At 37.7% G+C, this 21,689-nt stretch overlaps 1 protein-coding gene across 1 annotated transcript in view; it reads left to right on the top strand.

Moving 5' to 3' along the window:
* The window catches only part of c5 (complement component 5), a 106,483-nt gene that overhangs the window by 7,234 nt on the left and 77,560 nt on the right, over positions 1-21,689 (top strand). Inside the window, exons 4-10 of the mRNA XM_020514981.2 lie at positions 263-333; positions 642-733; positions 2,135-2,217; positions 5,487-5,577; positions 11,305-11,413; positions 13,025-13,151; positions 15,734-15,849. Coding sequence (XP_020370570.2) covers positions 263-333; positions 642-733; positions 2,135-2,217; positions 5,487-5,577; positions 11,305-11,413; positions 13,025-13,151; positions 15,734-15,849 — 689 coding nt within the window. The remainder of the gene's footprint in view (positions 1-262; positions 334-641; positions 734-2,134; positions 2,218-5,486; positions 5,578-11,304; positions 11,414-13,024; positions 13,152-15,733; positions 15,850-21,689) is intronic.

Below are 21,689 nucleotides of genomic sequence, written 5' to 3'. Positions count from 1 at the left end.
CCCATGTAGAGTAAGTGGGATCACTTTGGAAAGTCACCACTGGGTGCAATGCTAGTGCGACTGCCAGCCTCGAGGGTCTGTTATTTTTGGAATTGTCTTTCTAGCTCATTTCGGGGAACTTAGGATAAGCATAGAAAATTGAGAGTGAAAAATCTTGTCAGTGGAACCAAAGAAAAATAAACTGCATATAGTCACTGTTAAACTTGAAAATCGCATTACTTTTGATTTCATTCTAATGATTTTTTGCTCTATTTACCTGTAGTGAAATTTCGAATTTATTCTCTCAATGAAGAAGTGAAACCAGCCAGAAGACCAGTTGCTATCACTTTTCAGGTGAAACCCTTAAATTTAGAGAATGACTAATGTATTGAGGTTCCTTTAAAGAGTTATAGTTATAAATCATAAATTTTATACCAAAATATGACATAATAGCAGCTGAAATCTGACATTCAAATAAGTTTAAAGCTGACAACTTTAGGCATAATTTCAGAAACGATGACTTGATACGCAGCATGTGTGTTGAAACTCTTTTTAATAAACACGTTATTTTAAAGTCACCATTAATAAAGATTTATGAAGAAGTATCTAAATCTTGAAGAAGAAAATTAAATTAAAATCATTATGTTTGTTTTGCTAATAAGGATCCAGAGGGAGTAAAAGTGGATTATGCTGAATATGAAGATATTACTGGAATAATCTCAGCACCTGACTTCAAGATTCCATCTAATCCTAAGTAAATTATTTTTGTTAGTGCTGTTAATAAACACAAAGAAGGTACAGATTTATACAGTATCAAGTTTACTTTTTGAGAATTCCACAGTCCTATTAAATTAAATTTTACAATACCTAATTCATTAAGAATTTTTAATAACAAACTGCAAGTTTTAAATAAGTCTCAGCATTCTTTCATGTGAACCTGAAAGAAATTATGGAAAATTACACTTCTACCATGGCTTGCATGGTTTACAGGCCCAAGTAAAATTTTAAATGCCAGTTTTGTTACTTTGAATACAATGTGATGGAGTGCTGTTTTATACTTGAAGTAAAATTGCATTAATGGTGCAAAGTTGAATAAACTTTTTGGGATTTCTAAGCAACAGTACAGTTAATCCAAATGGTTGATGAATGCCACAAGCCAAAAACAGAAACATGTTCCGTTCCTCCACTATAACGTCCTTCAGCTAGGTAGACAGAAACAAGTTCCAACTTTAAAAAATCTTGACATTTACTGTATAGTAACAAAACTTACATTGAATATGCCTTGCAAACCCTGCATAACACCTATAATTCTTAATTTGTTCGTTGCAAAATTACTTCATTTGGAAGTTGCATATTTTTGTTCTTGTTTCCATGCATTTGTAAATCTCATTGGATATACTTTTGCTTAGCTTTCATAACTTTAGAACAATTAAAAAGGATAAATTTTCTACAAATTAAATTTACAAATACAGTTGAATTAAATTGCTTCTTCAAGAAAGGTGAAAAAAATTATTTGGGAATCCTTTTCTAATTTTTTTTCAACTAGTAAACTATGGTTCTGAGCAGACTATCAATACCACCCCTCCGAACCCACGTTTTAAATTTCCTTAATACTGCTTTTTAAACTTTCCTGTTGTAATTGTGTGGGCTATCAGACTACCCAAGTACCTTACAATTCTCCACTTTATCACCGAGAAGCTCATTTAATTGGCAACATAATTTGAGCTTGCATTGAACAAAAAATTTGGATCACAGTGAAATCATAATATTTTGAGCAAAAGAAATTTTAATGCATCTGACCTATCCTTCCTTGAGCCTATTCCTTGTTATTGTTTATTATTATTTATTATGATTCTATTTTTGCATTTTCTGAAGGGAATTCAGTCAATAGTTTACTTATAACCCCATCATGATTTTCTGTTCCACAATGCACGCTGATAAAATAATCTACTTGTTTTCACTATTATATTAAAATACGTTGTTTATATTTTGTATATCTCTTTGATGCTCATAACTTAGTCCTTGTGTTTCTTAGGTTTCAGCAGCAGAACAGAAATGGCATGTATATTATATAATTGTTGAACAGAAAATTTATATAGAGCTTGGATGGATTAAGAATACTGTTTAAATTAAATTGCACTGATTTTCTTTTCAGATATGGCTTGTGGAGAATAGAAGCTGTATACAAAAATGACTTCTCAACATCTACATCAACACAATTTGAGATCAAAGAATATGGTAGATCAATACTTAAAATTCTAACATTAGCGTGGAGAAATGAGTGCAAATTCTCTGAATTATTTTTCATTTGCAACAAGCTTCAACTTGAAAGTTGCTTTTGCACTAAAGAACTGCTTTAAGCAGAAACAAATTGTAACAATCCACGTATACATATCTTACATGTTCATGGAGATCATCAAACTTTTATCTTTGAAAATTGCAGTTTAATGTAGAGAGGTATTGTAAGATCATAGAATGGTTATTACACCACAGAAGATTTTACTGGGACTTAGAAAATATTTCCTGTTCATTTGACGTTTTATTTTGTTGAAAAATAAGGCACTCTCTTTGACTGAATTATAGTCTCATTGTTACTTGGAAGAAAACGTTCCTCCTGTCACATGATGTAATGTCACATGGCAAATTTTTCTACTGATAAGTCTAAAGATCCTTAATAATAGTTAAAAACAAGAATAGATTAAAACTGAAGGGAAATGTGCTCACTGATCAAGAAAATCAAAATGTTAAGGAACAAAATTGTTAGTCAACTAGGAAGCCATCGCTTCTTTTTAAATCAACAAGTTCAAACTACTTATTCTGTTTTCATGCAAAGAGTATGGGTTATTTGTCATCTCATTATAAAATAATAGCATTAACCAGTAATAAGATAATGATAGTTGCAGATTGATTCTTTATCGATTTTGAATTAAGTAGATCAGGTTTTCTCCTATATTTTAAAATTGTTTGTATAATTCTGTAATGCTAGTTTTGGATATGTCAATAATACTTTAAGAAAATGTGTTTTTGAGCTAATATACTTTAAAATTCACAGAATCACTGCAGTCTGTGCTGCAGAAGTAGGCCATTTGGCCTGTTGTGCCTGCACCAGCTTGTTAAATGAGCATTATTACCAACGGTCAATCTCCTAGTTTTTGCATATTATTTTTATACAAATAATTTTCCAATGATCTCATGAACGCTTGGATTGAATCTAGCTCCACCACATTTCCAGGCAGTGCATTCCATTTTCTAAATAAAAACCAAAAGAACTGCAAATGCTGTAAGTCAGAAACGAAAACAGAAGTTGCTGGAAAAGCTCTGCAGGTCTGGCAGCATCTGTGAAGAAAAGTCAGAGTTAAAAGGGTCACTGGACCCGACATTTTAACTCTGATTTCTCTTCACAGATGCTGCCAGACCTGCTGAGTTTTTCCAACAACTTATGTTTTTGTTGCATTCTATTTTCTAACTACTCACTGAGTGAAAAGGTTTTCCTCCCTTCACCCTTGATTCTTTGGCAGATTACTTTAAATCTATTCCCTCTTGTTCTTGTTCCTACTATGAGTGGGAACAGTTTCTCCCTATCTATCCAGCTCAATCATGATTTTGAAAACCTCTATCAGATCTCTTTTTAGTTTTCAGCTCTCCAAGGAGAATGGTCCCAACTACTTCAATCTGTCCTCATAAGTGAAGTTCCTCATCCTTGGAACCATTCTTGTAAACCACTTTTGCGCTGTCTCCAATGTGTTCACATTCTTCCTATAATGTGGCACCCAGAACTGTATAAATATTACAACGTACAGCTGGAATGATGCTCATCATCTCAGCTCTTCTCACCACTTGCATTACATCACCCTAGTTGACTCAGAGGAGGAAGGGACCAAAAGAAAAAGCAGTTTCTAAAAAAAAGTACTGTGGATGTTAGAATTCTGAAACAAAAACATGACGTGCTGGAAATACTCAGGTTGATAGCAGCTGCAGAGAGAAAAACAAAATTAATGTTTCAGGCTGATTGTTCTTCATCAATGTTCTGTGAGATCTGTTGAGTATGTCCAGCATTTTCTGCTTCAAATTTAAGAATTGTGGACAGAATTTCCCCCTCCTTGGTGTGGTGAAAATATAAGACAAAAGATAGGACAAAAATTAAAATATTCTAGAGATCAAGTAAAATTTTTTTGATTGTCCCTTCAAGCCTTAAATAGCAAAATCAGAATGTCGCTCTTGAATGGCAAGTACGTTATTTTCATGCATTTGCATCTCATTTAAGCCACTTGTAATTCTTATCTCCTACACCAAAAATCTCAGCTGGTGGAACGAAGTGTGTACTTGGCAGCTGCATCTGCCAAATGCCTGTCCTGGCAATTATGCAACTGCTTCTTCTGCAGAACATCTCTGAATGGTTCATGGTCATCGTCTTCCTAGATGCATCATCCACAGAACTTCATGTCAGCAAACATCAGCTGACTACATCATTGTGCTCTTGGATCAACTCAGAAACCAAGCCTTCAACTTTTAAGCTGAAAAACACCTAAAACTTTGCATACTTGTGTCGGATCACTCTACAAGCAGGGACAGCCATGCATCTCATGGCTTTTTGCTTGCTTTCTTAGCACCTTAATGTTTACTTAGAGGCTGTTGGCCTCTGTCAGCTTTGCATTGCATTCTTAGTGCCTGAGTTACCATTAGCTTGTGCAGTTTAACTTGCTTTTTTAGCATAGAAGGAAACATAGTCAACTTCTGATGGTGGGGAGCACTGCAGAAGCAGTTAATGAGTCAAACAGGGGTAAACATTTCACTGAATGGCCCTGCACTACATGAACATCAATGCTGCAGCATGTTCTAGCAGCTTAGGTAGCAAACAAATTACATGTGTTTCATGCAAATGGAAGCATGAAATCAAAGGGGAAGAATATTTAGAGGGTGAATAGGGACTACAGTCAGTTTTCCAACATGAAATAAAGGGAGGGTTTGAGTATGATGCAAGTGATTTCAAGAGCAGTTAGTGGTCGTGCATGTGCAGAAGAAACATGTAATGATGAACATTGACGGGTAACCAATATCTTCGCTGCAAAATCAAGGGCACTGAAAATAATTGCTTTATGTTGCACAGGGCAGTGAATAAAGAGAAATTGATTGAGTGTAACCAATAAGAGTTTGATTGAGTGTGAGCAATAATTATGTTGATTAGTGATTGGTCCAATGATTGAAAGTAAATTAAAAGTTTTGATTCTTATTTTAAATTGAATTGTGCTATTTAAGAACAGAAGTAAAGTGCATATTTGTCAGTAATCTTAGCAAATTTAGGATAGTTCTTAATTCTAATTATTGTTAATCTACTAAACTGTAAATCATATTCACAACGTCAAAGATGCTTAAAGAAACAATCTGAAAATCAAACCTAATCACCCAAATAACTAGAAATATCAATACGCAAGTAAAAGGAGTTTGTGGTTGAAGAAATACGTAATCCAGCCAGACCATTTTTTGACAGAAAATTGATATCTTTTCAGTGTTACCCACATTTCAGATCTCTATCAAACCAGAAAAAAACTACATTTCCTTTAAAGAATTTGAACGATTTACAATAACTATAACAGCAAGGTAATTATTGATTGGTGTTCTCTCTGTCCTTTACAATTATATTTAATTTAATTGATAACTTTTATGTAAACTAATCAATTATTTAAAGTAGTTACAGATCTTCAAAAAGTCTAGAAATTGAGACAGGCTCGTATGAAGAACATGTCAGTTCTTTGATAATGATACTGTTAATATGTTGTCATGAATCTGTTTCATGTAGTACATATATAGTGATGCTTCATTAGTCATTTTGAAAAAATGGTCCTGAATTGGATCTTGTGACTGCAATGTGTGGTTTTAAACCTATTTACGTGAGGACTGATTCAGTTAGATTGTAAATTTATTTTGAACCAGGAAATAAAACCAATAAAACTGGCGAGTGGCATGCATTTGTCCAACTCATCTGGTATACCTGAACACAAAGCTCCAGTATGACCAGCATGTTCATTTCCATGTATTAATGTGTTTTACTGGTGTTTCCCTCTGGAGATGTAGTATAATTAAAATATAAAATAATTTTCAAAATGTTTTTATAAACATTAAATAATGCTAAATTGTGATAAAAGTAAACAAAGATGGCTGTATACTGATCATAAGGATGCTATAAAAGTTGGTTTTTGTAGTGACCATTACAGTAATGTGTTGCTGCGAAACAGGTGTTCTGTTTTCAGGAACGAGTTTCACTACATTATAACAATAATTTCAGTACAATTTTATCAGATGAAAATCCAAGTATTTCATAGGAAGGTGATGACAGAATGTTATTGCAAGGATTTTCAACCTTTCTGCACCTGAGGCCAAACCCCAACATTTTACAAAACTTCATTAAACCCCTTAACACAAATAAGGTCATTTCCTCCAATATTAGTTATATGATTAAATAAATCTTTAGTATTATAATTGTTTTACTGAGGCAACACAAAATTTTTTATCTATTGCTGAACAGTAGTTTTATCAAGGCCTGGTGGTATCTTTCATGAGCAGACATGTTGTTATGATTGGTCCCCAATTCATTACAAGTCCCTTATGTTCCTGGGTGAGGAGAGATGAACTTTCATCCCTTCTTAATTAAAGCCTCTCTCAGTTGAAGATTAATTTGAAAAGCATCCCTTCCCTTATGGAAACCTTTTCTTGAGTTCATCCTATTTCTATTTTTAAAGGAGCCAAATTTATCAGGCATTCTTGAGTTAAAGAGAGTGTGCATTTCTTAGTTACTAAATATGATTAAAGATAATAAAATTTGACACGCATGCGCACAAATTAGAAATGTGAATTGAGTAAAAAGAGAACAGTTAAAAAGATACACGCATTAGACTCTGGGTTCTGTGATGAGGAGGTGGTGGAATACTGCACCTATTAACAACAACAAAAACAGAAGTTGCTGGAACCTCAGTAGGTCTGGCAGCATCTGTGAAAAAAAAGAGTTAATGTTTTGGGTCCAGTGACCCTTCCTCAGAACCTATTAAGTTGGAAGATATTGGTAATGCTGACGTTGTGGCAAAACAGAAGATTTAAAGAGTTTTGACTCTGAAGCTATCTGACAGGCATTTGTATTATTTCCTTTACAATGGTAACTTCACTGGTTTTCATGGCTTCCAGGACTCAGAACAAGAGAAAAAAAATTTATTTTACTTGCAGTTGAGGGGTTTTTAACAGTCACTGTCAAGCTGTGACTTTCAAGCTCGCAAATCAGGCCACTAATTCACACAGACCAAGGGACCCAGCTGGGTTTTAACCCTATTTTTTGCATATTTCTCGAAGGTTATATTAACATGTCTGCAGTTTGGGACACAATTCACATGAGATGGATTTCTGCTGAGATGGGTATTCAGCCCCTCATTATCACCTCCTTCTAAATCTGTCTGAAGTTTCCCTAACACTGTACAGGTGTAGTTCAGTATGTCAGTAAATAATCTGGGGCTATAGTCTGTTATTGTGACATCATATATAATAGTCAATGCATTTCCAGGCTTGGTACTTTGTTTTCATTTGTGCTATTGTAGGTTGTACATATTCCAGTGAAAGCAATGCTGTATTCAGTTCCACCATGGCTAGCCAGATCCTGCTCGTTGTAATGTCCAGGAACTCACACTTTCCAGCAGGGAACGATGATGACAATCACACTTGGAAATTCTGGTTAACTCATTTCATCCTTGCATCAGATGTTGTAGAAGCACATAGTGTAACCAACTCAGGAGATTTAATTGTACACAGGCCAAAGAGTCACGTGGGAAAATCCTCTGAGTTAGTGCATTTACCCAGTGATTCAGCAGTCCAATAAAAGCAGAAAATGCTGGATATAAGCAGCAAGTGTGGTATCTGAAGTGATGGAGCATTTGGTATTCATCAACACACTTATGTAACACCCCAATTCCAATGTAGGTGTCATAAACAGCGGGATTATATGGGAAAGTATTACTTCAGCTGTGCTGTCATAGCACATCAGAATATGTCCAACCCACACACTCAAAAACATCTACAAAAGCAAACTAATGCAAAGGTATTTGTGCAGATGCCCTGTCAAAGTTGGAGTTCATATTACAACATCTGACATTTTTATTTATTTAGGTGACGTAGGCTTTGCTGGCTGGGCCAGCATTTCTTGCGCATCCCTAGTTACCCTTCAGAAAATGGTGATGAGAAGGCTTCTTGAACTGTTGCTGTCCATTCAGTGTAAATACACCCACAATGCTGTTAGGGAGAAAATTCCAGGATTTTGATCCATTGACAGTGAAGTAATAACGGTATATTTCCAAGTCAGGATGGTGGGTGGCTTGGAGGGGAATTTGGAATTGTTGGTGTTCCCATGAATCAGTCGCTCTTGTCCTTCCAGATTGCAGTGGTGGTGTGTTTGCCAGGTGCTGCCTAAGGAGGTTTGGCTAATATCTGCAGTGCATCTTGTAGATAGTATGTGTATACTGCTGCTACTGTGTATCAATGGTGAAGGGAGTTAATGTGTGTGGATATGGACACAGTCAAGAAGACTGCTTTGTTCTCGGTGGTTTCAAGCTTCTTGAGTATTGTTGGAGCTGTAATCATCAAGCAAGTGGAGAGTTTTCTATCATAGTCTTGACTTGTGCCTGGTGGACAGGCTTTTGGAGGGCCAGGAGGTGAGTTACATGCCACAGAATGTGCAACTTCTGACTTGTTGTCTCAGTATGTATATGGCTGGTCCATTTCAGTTTGTGATGATTGGTAGCTCTTAAGATGTTGATAGTGAGTGATTCAGCGATGGTAATGCCATTGAATGTCAAGGAGTGATGGTTATATTTTTTCATCTCGAAGATCATCATTGCTTGCTTGTAAATGGCATGAATGTTATTTGCCATTTATCAGTCCAAACCTAAATTTTGCCCACACCATACCACATATGAACACAGGCTACTCCATTATCTGGGGAGATGCAAATCGTATTGAATATTTTGCTATCATCAGCAAGCATCCCCATTTCTAACCTTAGAAATTTTTAATCTCTTTTAAAATTTAACTTATTTTTCTAATCAACCTGTTCAGAGTTGTTATTATACATTTCTGGAGCGGGTGGGACTTGAACTTGGTCCTTCCCGTCTAGGGTAGGGACACTATCTCTGCACCATAAGAGGGCCATTTCTAATCTTATAATAGAGGGAAAGTCATTAATAAAACAGCTGAAGATGATTGCTGAACTAATTTTGCTAGAGAAACAACTTTCTTGTGCCTCCCAAACCCCATTCTCATTTTGGGCAGCCTTTAGAAGCTTTTGTGAATGCATGGGGTGCAGAATGGACACACACCTCTTCCAAGGGTCAGGTCCCCATTGTGAGGACTACTCTTTCACCTGAACAGTATTCTTGAATGATTGTTTGGTACTGACCACTGAGAGAAGCCTGTCAAGGAGCCAGGAATATGCTGAAAATTCTGAAACATTTTGACACTTTTGGATGTCTGTACTAGATTGTGTATTGCACAAGCAGTTGAAAAGAATATTAGTTTTTAACGTTGAAATAAATCTTTGCACCTCCTTCCCTGCATTGATTGACAAATGCTCTCTTTGAAATGGGAAATGGGATACCATTCTGTGCTCTACATAGTTGGAAGCTATTCTTATGACAACTGTAGTCATTATGAATATTTGGTTGGGATTCAAAAACTTCAGCTCATCTGGGGATCTATTAATGCAAGAATACTGAAACTTTTAAGAGCCTATACGAACAAATTATGTCTTTGTTGTGCTTTCTTATTTGTTTATAAACAGAATAGGCATTTAAAGGACTAGATTTTCTTTTGCTTGTGTATTTTTCCAGTGTCAATGATGGTGTGTTTGAATTCAGGTTTTCATGAGCTTGCTGTAAGTTTAAATTTTTCCGATGAGTTTAAAATAATTCCGTTGCTACTGCACAACTTCAGATGACTGTGCAGTGTATACGGGATAAGTGGTTAAAAAGGATACATGTAGGCATGAAGTTGACATAGAAGATCTGAAGGGGCATAGGGTGATGAGAGAGCCAGTAGAGGGTGGTGTGTGACTTTCAGGGGTCTATAAATTACTTTGGGAGCTGGGCTGCTGTCTTGGAGAACTAAGGTGAGCTTTATACTAGGTCCATTTCTGCACCCTCACTCCTCTTGCATTCCATCATGGCTTGCAAAATGAACCTGACTGCTGTGTGAAAAGATCCAAGCGAAGTTGCACATGGTTCAGGTGTGAATTTTGAACTGTACAAAAATGTGCTGGTCAAGTTTTCCTGAGCTCACATAAAATCCAGGTCATGAATTCAAACCTTGCTAGCTGGGAAATAAAGTTCAATTAAATTAATAAATCTGAAATAAAAAGATAGTATCAGAAATGGTGACCACGGATGGAATTTAAACTTCCACCTAAGCAAATAATATTGCTCATGCTTTCGAACCGCGGGGTCCAATTGCTGAGCAGTTCTCAGAGATTGAACATTTGTTATTTAGGTCTTAGGAAGCCTCATGTCTACTTCATAACTCTTGATTGGCTTGTACTGTTATTGTGGCATTCAGGAATAGTTGCAATGTGTTCGATTGGCCTACAACCAATGCCAGTAAATCCAATGCTGTGAAACTACCAGATTGTTGTAAATAAAAGACCACTGTTCAGTAATATTGCATAGGGGAAGGATTTGTTTTCAAGAATCTGAACAGGTTAGCTGAGACTACTTTGAGTCATTGGAGAAGAGTCACTGAGGGAAGTATGGAAGTTTCGTAAGTACTTAGGAAAAGAACTTTCTGGAGCCACTAGCAGACAAGTATTCATAAATGGAACTTAATAGTTACAAATGAAGCCTTGCGGATCACCATTTGACAATTCCTGTGTTATTATCACAAAGCAGGTATGTCATAATTTTCTAGTTCATAGAGTGTTTTTTCATTATTGTTGTACTTACAGTAAATAAATAAAGTTGTCATTGACCCAGAGAACCAGAGGGCTGCTGTCTTATTAGAGAGATGACTGTTGGTGATCATATGGGTCACCAAACCTCAGAAGAGGGGAGAGTTGAGAAGGAGGGACCTTCATGGTAAGCTCAGCCGGTGCGGGAATGTTGGTGTCACTCTGCATCACAAATTAGCCATCCAGCCAACTGAGCTAACGGACTCCCCCCCATATGCATAGTACTTCAAAGCCAATTCAATTTTGTCAGTGTAATGCTGTCCCTTATACATTCTTGTGATCAAAATCTAGAATTTTTTTGTTTTTTAAAATAGTGTTATTTCAGTTAATGATACATTCTTTTCATAAATTTACAGCTATTTTTATAAAAAAACAATTACATCAGCATACGTGTTTGTTCGTTTTGGAATTCTGGAAAAAGATGGTACGAAACGTCTAATGCCACATGCAGCACAAACCCTTAGGGTAAGATAAAACATAAAATGATGATTAGAATTTCAGTTATCCTACCTCAATTTTGGATGTCTAGCTTCAGCTTTGTGATACTCACGAAGCATATAGCATTCATTAAATGGTTGATGATCTGAATGAATGAATTGGGGTAAATGGTTTGATTTAATTCCCATTATGGAGATGTAGCTATAGGTTGACCCAAAGCGTGAACTGACTATCCAAGGATATTCAGCAGTTAGTATGGATACACATGAAGGTAAAGGAAGTGGGTTAGCACTCTTAAATAAGGGACCCACATAACAGCCAAAAGAACTGCTGAAGCTGGAAATTAGAAACAAAAACTGAAATTCCTGGAAAAGCTCAGCAAGACTGGCAGCATCTGTGGAGAGAAATCAGAGTTAACATTAGATCCAGAACATCAACTCTGATTTCTCTCCACAGATGCTGCCAGACCTGTGGACCAAGATAAGAGGTAGGCCATTTAAAATTGAGATGAAGAGGAGTTTCTTCTCTTGAGGAGTAATGAATTTTACGATTTCCAACCCCCAAGAGCTCTGGAAGCCTAGTCACTGAGCATGTTCAGACAGAAATCAAGAGCCTCCTGGATACTAATGGCATGAGTGAATATGAAGATATTGTGGAAAAGTGGCATTGAAGTAAGTGATCAGCCACAATCTAATTGAATCGCAGATTAGGCTCGATAGGCTGAATGGCCTGTTCTTGTTCCTATTAAAAATGTTGCTGATGGTGCACATTAACCTATGTCACAGTTTTACAGCCATTTTTTGAGTTAATACTTTATAATGGTAAAACTGTTTATCATTCTGTGGTGGAAAGCTTCACATTAGGTGGTCCTCTTGCACTTTCCCATTTGTTTTGCCCAGCTCCTCTCTTTATGGCCAAAGAAAATTGTTTTCAATACTTCTTCAAGCCTCTAATATTTTAGGCCTTTCTTAAGCTCTGCTGCCACTGCTACTTTACCTGCCACCTATTTTAGTATGTACTGGCCCTAATGTTTTTGCTCTTTTTTTGACCTATCATCTTGTGAAACTTGAAGCTGTAAATGGGTGGAAGCATTGAGTCAGGGTCCTAGGGCAGCTTTAAATTCTTTCATCAGGATTTGCAAAATAACAGTGCAATGACACAATTGCAGCAAGAAAGAAGTGGAGATCCAGATGCTTTGCCCCATATTCTGTGCTCCATCCTATGTTTACTGCAATCTTGGGGCTTGGAGATCCACTCATACACTTCAGTACCACATTGCATTTCAATGCTATCGCTTGAATGCTTCTTCTTTCCTCCTACCTTGTGTTCTCTGATTTCCCCTCATCTTTCCCAACACTTCCACTTTCTGGCCAATATAACCCTTAGTCACTATTCTGTTCCTAAACTAAACCACTCATCTTCCCCACAATCATATCACCAAGAAAGATAATTGTGCAATAATTGACCTGTTGTTATTCTTATTTGACATCACTGGCTTGCAATAGCTGATTACGATCTACAATGTCACTCAGTAAAGCATTATACTTTGACTGTTTAGAACAACTAAAGCTTCAATTGATTTGAAGTATTTAGCATGACATTAGATTATATAATTAGTTGTCTTTGGTTCCTCATTAGATGTCAAATGGAGAAGTAACTGTACAGTTCAACACAAAAGCTGCAACTGAAGTGATACACCGAGGCAGTATTGAGGATCTTGATGGAGACTTTTTGTACATTGGAGTGACAATTCAAGATTCTTCAGGTACAAGATAATAACTCAAAAGAAATGAAAATTGTCAATGCCGATGTATATATGTACCACATGCTTCTCCAATTTAAAAATGTTTCTCTAGGGAAGCATTAAGTTCGATGTTGAGGTTAACAATCCATTCAATGTCTTCAGCTGATGCGATGTAAATGGCTGGGATGCCACAAGGAATGGATCTCCCAGAATGTGGGTGATAGTTTGACTTGCATACCTGCAGTCACAATTTTAGCTGTTTCTTTGATTCCACTTGTAGAAGAAATGGCCACAGCTTTCCTAGCCCATCTCAAGCAGCTGAGCATCGTTCAAATCATTTGTGAAACCTCAGACTTCACATCTTGGGTTGGCTACAATTTGCAGTTTGTAATTGTTAATAGCCAACCAGGAACTGCACCATTCAGAGTCAGGGCTGTCATTAGTTTGACAGATGTGGAGTGTGTTCCAGTGAGGGCAAGGGATTTACATGGGTGAGTGGAGCTTACTTTTGGAACTCCTGTGTCTATAGAAGTGTCTATCGTAAAATCGAGAGTATTACGTGCAGTTTTAGTCTCCTTATCTGAGGAAGGATGTTCTAGTTATGGAGGAAGTACCAGAAAGGTTTACTAGACTGTTTCCTGGAATATCATGACTGATGTATGAAGAGAGAAAAGATAAATTAGGAATATATTCCCTGGAGTTTAGAAGAATGAGGGGGCTGTTATAGAAACCCATCCAACTATAACAGGACTAGGCAGGATAAATACAGGAAGGATTTCCCCACCCACTGGCGAGTCTAGATCCACAGGACAGTGTCTAGGGATATGGGGTAGGCCAGTTAGGATGGAGATGAGGTGAAATTTCTTTGCCCAGAGAGTGGTGGAATTTCTACCACATAGAACAGTTTAAGCTAAAATATTAAACGTTTTCAATGAGAAGTTAGATATTGTTCTTAGGGCTAAGGAGTTCAAAGGGTATGAGGAGAAAGCAGGAATTGGGTACTGGATTAGATTATAAAACATGATCACGTTCAATATCGGAGCAGGCTCAAAGGGCCAAATAGCCTACATTTGCTCCTGTTTTCTCTGTTTCTATGTTATGAGTGCTTTGCTAGCGGTCACTTCTTTGCGGAAGATGTTTTGCCAGCAGACATCAGGAGGCTCAATGCGTGCTAGCGCAGATAGCCACGAGCTGTGTTGGTCTCAAAGCCCAGAAATAGTCTATATTACTTCCTGGAGGTATATATCTACTGCATTTGTGTGGTGACTCCTGACCCAGATTGAGCGCAGTACTCTGCTGTTGGTAGACCAGAGCAAGTGAATTAGTGCATAGTGAGAGAGAAAGCAACATGCCTGTGGTTCTCCTGTTAAAATAAGTGGTGCAGCTTGAAAAGCTACAAATTAGAGCTGCCAAGAAAGCTACCAAACCCTGACTACTAGGCTCCCAGTCCAAGATCCTGAAATGGATCATATCAGGGATCTAAAAAGTCAAGAAACAGGACCAGCAACAAGAGTATACAGGCTCAACTTTGAAGGTCTATTCTGAGCAAATTATGAACTCATCACAAAAGTTCTGACAGAACTGAGGAGAATAACTAACTTGCAAGAAATCTACCTCTTGTGGATCACACCAGTCATTGAGCTACCAATTCATTGCAAACTGGGAGAACAAGACATAAAGTTCAAGATTCAGCATCTTCAGATGTTGAAGATGGCACTTTCCCTTGTAACCGGCGAAGGTGCAACACCTGCCCATTTACCTCCTCCCTCCCCCACTATCCAAGGGCCCAAACATACCTTTCCGGTGAAGCAACACTTCACCTGCACTTCCCAGAGTCTAGCCTACTGCGTTCACTGCTCACAATGTGGTCTCCTCCACATTGGGGAAATGAAGCATAGACTGGGTGTTCTGCTCGCAAAAAAGACCGAGCTACCTGTTGCCTGCCACTTTAACACATCACCCTGCTCCTTGGCCAGCCTCTGTCTCTGACTTGCTGCAGTGTTCCAGCAAAGCTCAATGCAAGCTGGAAGAACAATACCTCATCGTTTGCTTGGGGACTGTGCTGTTCTCCGGAATCAGTATCAAGTTCAATAAATTTAGGGCTTAACTATCCCATGTCCTAGTCTCCTACCTCACACACCAGGCCTTGTTATCACATTACACACTACCTATTGTCACTAACAGTCTCCCATTAACAACTATTCATCCTCCTAGTGAGATCGTTATCAACTCTTGTCTATCCAACTGGTCTTCTCTCTCTCTGGGCTCTATCTTATCGTTTACTCCCCATCCCATCCCCCTCCCTATTTTCTGCATATAAACCAACGTTTTACCAGCTACCATCAGTCTGAGGAAGGGTCACCTGACCCGAAATATTAACTCTGATTTTTTTCTTCATCGATGCTGCCAGACCTGCTGAGCTTTTCCAGCAACTTCTGTTTTAATTCAAGATTAATTATTCTGAAATCAGAAGCAAAGTTTCTAGCGGGTTGGATTTGCAGTGTGCAGTGAACTTTATGAAATTAAAGTTGTAAGATATTTGGAAAAACAATTGTGCATGTCAGAATTAATAATACTTTTCTTTCCTTTGTATTTAATGTCAGCTGAAATATCTGAAGATGCTGACTACACCAGAGTTATGTTTACAGAATCACCATATACAATTAACTTGGTAGCAACTCCACTCTTTATTAAACCGAAACTTCCATACTATATCATAGTAAGTACTTAACAGTTTCTCTACCATGAATTAACCTTATTTGACGGTAGATTTTGTGTTTCAACATTCATATATATAAAATATTTATATATCAATATCAATTAATATCAAAATCAATTCATTTGGTAACATCAACCTCAAATAAGCTTATCCAGACCAAGAACTGGAAGAATCTAATAGCCCTCATTTTGAATCTACAAAGTTTTAAACATTATTTTATAGATAGTTGTGAATCATAGCTTAGTTCCTGTTTTAATTAGAATAAAAATCTTTAATGCTTTAATACACTTTTGCACTTTTGTTGACTATTATTATAGTGAAGCCAATTTAAGCAATTTCTGGAAGCAAGCTACTTCACATAGTGCATACCGTAAGACCGCTCTTGATATTATGCTTTGCAAGGAGCATAAAATTGAACAGGCAGGCCTAAATGCTAGTGACACTACACTACCTACTTAAAGGAATTTATGTTTGTGCAGGAGATCATGCACACAGCATCCATGAGCTTCATTATAAAGCTAGGATCTGTAATAAGTTCCTTACCTTTTCTACCCTCTGAATTCACTGCACGTCTGAAATGAACATTTCACAATTTCCTTATTGTGCCTGAAGAAGTGTTTGAGAGTCATAGGGTCATAAAGCATAGAAACAGGCCCTTCTTGTTTGAGAGGAGAATAATCTGGAGTATAATAAAGTGATTGACAACATGCCACAAGTTTGTCATTCCAAATGGTTTTGTTTTTATTCCAATTTTTTTGGTTCAGCTTTCTCAGTCACCTCCAGAAATAGTTGACAAAACAAGTTAAATTTTTGGAATTTGTTGATTTTGTCACTGTTCCTGGGAAAAACTGAAATAACAACTTTGAGGAGGGCTTCTCCCTTAGTCTTGCCAAGGTATCTGAACCTCTGCTCCACTTGAAGATTTTGCAGTTTGTATTTGATATATACTGTAAAGACTATAAGATGTAGAAACTTAAGCAGGTCATTTGGCCATTGAGTTTGCTCCACCATTCCATTTGCCTTCCTTATTACCCACTCAATTTAAATGGTAGCTTTTTATAATTCATGTACTAGAACCCCAAATCCCTCTACACTGCAACTTTCTGCAGTTTTTTCACCATTTAATTAATATCCAGCTCTTTTATTCTTCCTGTCAAAATGACATTATATTATATCTCACATTATATTCCATCTGCCAGGTTTTTGCCCACTCAATTAACCTGTCTAAATCCCTCTGCAGCCTCATTGTGTCATCCTCACAACTTGTCATACCACCTATTCTTGTATCATCTACTAACCTGGCAATAATACATTCACATCCCTCCAGTTAATTAATACATTTTAAGTAATTGTGGTCCCAGCACTCATCCCTGTGACACTTCATTGGTTACCAGTTGCCATCCTGAGAATGCCTCCTTTATTCACAACTCTGTCCTCAATTAGTTAGCAAACCATCAACACTAACATACCACACCCAATATCATAGGTTCTCATTTTGTTAAGAAGACTTATTGCAATACCTTATCAAAAGCTTTTTGAAATCCAGGTATATTACCTCTGGTTCCCCTTTATCCGCTCTGCTTATTACCTCCTCACAAAAACTCTAAAACTATTGTCAGGTATGATTTCCCCTTCATGAACTCATGCTGACTCATTGATTAGATTATATATTTTAAATATTCTGCTATTACATCCTTTATGTAGACTGTGGCATTTTTGCAATGACACATGTTAAGCAAATTGGTCTATAGTTACCTGTTTTCTGTCTCCCTCTCTTTTTGAATAAGGATGTTGAAATAACTCCACAGAGGCCTTTATCCCATCACCACATCTACCTTTATTTACACATGGAAAGTCCTTGACTCCACTGTTCCAGCTCCCTTAGAGCCAGCTGTCAGAGTGACTAGGATGTCTGATACTCCTGTTTTTATCTATCAGCCAGGGCTCCCTGATTGGACCAGATTAACAACCCCAATCAGGGAACTCATATTCTATGAGGTCCACTTGAGTGACCTCATTACAATCACTACATGTCCCCTCTCCCTCTGAGTCCTTTAAAACCATCAGTTTCCTTACTACTTTTTTCTTTAGCGACAGTTATATTTATTTCAACCTCTGTTGGGCCATTTTATTATTTTGTATGTTTGGAATGCTATTAATATTTCCACTGTGACAACTAACAAGGGTCAGTTAGCTCAGTTGGCTGGATAGATGGTTTGCACTGTAGAGTGATATCAACAGCATGGGTTCAATTCCCACAATTGCTGAGGTTATCATGAAGGACCCTCCCTCTCAACTTCTCCCCTTAGGTTAAACAACCATCAGTTATCTGTCTCTAATGAGAGAGCAACCTATAGGGCCTTGGTGACATTACCTTTACCCTTTATTGCCAAATATTTATTCAACTCATCTGACATTTTCTGTTTGCCCATTATTATTTCCCCCACCTCATTCTCTTAAAGGCCTATGTTCTCTTTGGCTTTTGTTTTCCTTTCAATATATTTAAAGAAGCTCTTATTGTCCATTTTTATATTACTTGCTAGTTTTCCCTCATAATTTATTTTCTCCCTCTTTGTTTTTTGGTCATCTTTTGGTGGCTTTTAAAACTTTTCCAACCCTTTGGTTCACCATACATTTTGCCATATTGTATGTCTTTTCTTTCAAACGGATTCTATCCTTATCTTCCTTGTTTAACCATGGTTGGTTTAACTCCTTCCCTAGACTCCTTCTTCCTCATTGGGATATATCTTCTGTGAATCACCAACTATTTTCTTAAATATGTACTATGATTCTTTTTCTGCTAAACCCTTTTCTCAGTCCATTCGAGACAACTCAGCTCTAATTGTTTACCTTTAATTCAGTTTGGCACAGTTGTTTCTGCCTTTAGTTTCGCGCACTCAAGTTGAATGTTAAATGTATGGCCACTGTTCCCAATGACATCTGTTATTCCGAGATCATTCATTAAGCCTGCCTCATTACCAGATCTAAAATAGCCAAATGCTTTATATTTCCATATATATGTATAGTATATTTTTTATATTTTATATGTATTTGTTTACGTGAAGTTAACAGATCATTAATGGTCGGTTTTCAATAACCATAATTCTAGCAACCAAGAGAAGATGAGCAAGATAGGAATAAAATCTCAGACAGTAAGAAAATTACTTAAAGTAAATGGAATAGACTGGTGATGAGATGAAGCTAAATTATATAATTTTATTGTGAATAAAGTGTCAAAGTAAAGTCACCATAGTCCCAGATGACCAGAGGGCTTCTCTATCATTGGAGAGAGATGACTGGCAGTAAGTTTAACCTGAGGGTCAGCGCACCTCAGGTGAGGGGTGAGATTTGGAAGGTGGGATCTTGATGGTAACCTCTGCCATGGAGTCATAGAGTCTTATGGCGTGGAAACAGATCCTTCAGTCCAACTCATCTGTACTGACCAGACATCCCAATCTGACCTAGTCCCATCTGCCAGTATTTGGGCCATATCTCTCTAAACTCTTCATATTCATATACCCATCCAGATACCTTTTAAATGTTGTAATTGACCCAACTCCATTAAGTCCTCAGGGAGCTCGTTTCATATAGGCACCAACCTCTGCATGAAAAAGTTACCCCTCAGGTCCTTTTTAAATCATTCCGCTGTCACCTTAAACCTATATCTTCTAGATTTGGACTCCCCCACCCTAGGAAAAAGACCTTGGCTATTTACCCTATCCATGCCCCTCGTGATTTTATAAACCTTCATAAGATGACACCTCAGTCTCTGACACTCCAGGGAAAAAAGCGTCAGCCTATTCAGCTTCTCCCTATAACTTCCAATATCCTCCAGTCCTGGCAAAATCCCTGTAAATCTTTTCTGCACCCTCTCAAGTTTAACTACAACCTTCCTGTAGAACGGCAATCAGAATTGTACCCGGTATTCCAAAGTGGCCTCACCAATTTCCTGTACAGCTGCAACGTGACATCTCAACTCCTCTACTCAATGTTCTGACCAATGAAGGCAAGTGTGCCAATGCCCTCTTCTCTACCCTATCTATCTTGACTCCACTTTCAAGGAATTATGTACTTGCATTCCTAGGTGTCTTTGTTCGGCAACACTCCCCAGGGCCATACCATTAACTGTCTCAGTCCTGCTCTGGTTTGCCTTACCAATATGCAACAATTAATTTATCTAAATTAAACTCCATCTACCACTGCTCAGCCCATTGGCCCATCCGATCAAGGTCCCATTGTGCTCTGAGACCATTTTCTTCACTGTCTACTACACCACTATTTTGGTGTCATCTGCAAACTTACTAACTAAGCCTACTATATTCACATTCAAATCATTTACATAAGTGATGAAAAGCAGCAGACCCAGCACCAATCCTTGTGGCATACCACTGGTCACCGGCCTCCAGTCTGAAAAATAACTTCCACCACCCTCTGTCTCTTACCTTCAAGCCAATTTTGTAGCCAATCGGCTAGCTGCCCATGTGATCTCACATTACTAACCAGTCTACCATATGGAACCTTGTCGAACGCTTTGCTGAAGTCCATATAGACAACGTCTACCACTCTGCCTTCTTCAATTTTCTTTGTCACCTCTTCAAAAACTCAATCAAATTAGTGAGACATGATTCCCCACACACAATGCCATGCTGACCACCTATAATCCCCCTTGCCTTTCCAAATCCTGTCCTTCAGAATCCCCTCCAACAACTTACCCATCACTAATGTAAGGATGACTTGTCTATAGTTCCCTGACTTTTCTTTACAGCCTTTCTTAAATAATGGCACCACATGAGCCAGCCTCCAGTCTTCTGGCACAATTACCTGTGGCTATCGATAAGACAAATAGCTCAGCAAGAGGCCTAGCAATCTCTTCACTAGCTTCCCACAAAGTTCTGGGAAACACCTGACTAGGTGCCATGGATTTATCCACCTTTATGCATTTTAAGACTTCTAGCACCTCCTTGTCTGTAATATGAATTCTTTTCAAGACCTTACTATTTATTTCCCCAAGTTTCGTAACTTCCATGTCCTTCTCCATAGTGAATACCGACACAAAATATTTGTTTAGTATCTCACCCATCTCCTGTGGTTCCACACATAGCTAGCCAGAGCCTCAATTTCTCTAGTCATCCAGCATTCTGGACACCTACCAGCCTTGCCATTCACACCAATGGGAACATACTGTCTTTGAACTTTCATTATTCTCATTCTTAAAGGCCTCTCACTTTCCCACAGTCCCTTCACCTGTGAATAGCCTCAATCAAATTTTGAAAGTTCCTGTCTAATATCGTCAAAATAGGTCTTACTCCAATTTAGAACTTTAACTTTTTGATCAGTTCTACCCTTTTCCATAACTATTTTAAATCTAATAGAATTATGATCACTCACTGACACCTCGGTCACTTGCCCTGCCTTATTTCCCAACGGATGGTTAAGTATTGCTGCCTCTCTATTAGGTGCATCTGCGTACTGAATAAGCAAGTTTTCTTGTATACACTTAACAAATTCCTCCCCATCCAAGCCCTTAACACGATGACGGTCCCAGTCTATGTTTGGAAATTAAAATGCCCTCCCATAACAATCCTAATTTCCTTACAGATATCTGAGATCTCCGTACAGATTTTTTCTCAATTTCCAGCTGATTATTGGTGGACCTATAATACAGTCCCCTCAAGGTGATCATCCCTTTCTTATTTTTAAGTTCCACCCATAAAACTTCACTGGACGATCTCCCAGGAATATCCTCCAGTGTAGAAATTAAAACTATGCTGTTGGCATCACTTTGCATTGCAAACCAGCCACAGCATTCATTATGAGATAGTAAGAACTGCCGATGCTGG

Source organism: Rhincodon typus, chromosome 28 (genome assembly GCF_021869965.1).
Source record: "Rhincodon typus isolate 14 chromosome 28, sRhiTyp1.1, whole genome shotgun sequence".
In the NCBI taxonomy this organism is placed as follows: Eukaryota; Metazoa; Chordata; class Chondrichthyes; order Orectolobiformes; family Rhincodontidae; genus Rhincodon; species Rhincodon typus.
This window is presented reverse-complemented; position numbering and strand designations above follow the sequence as displayed.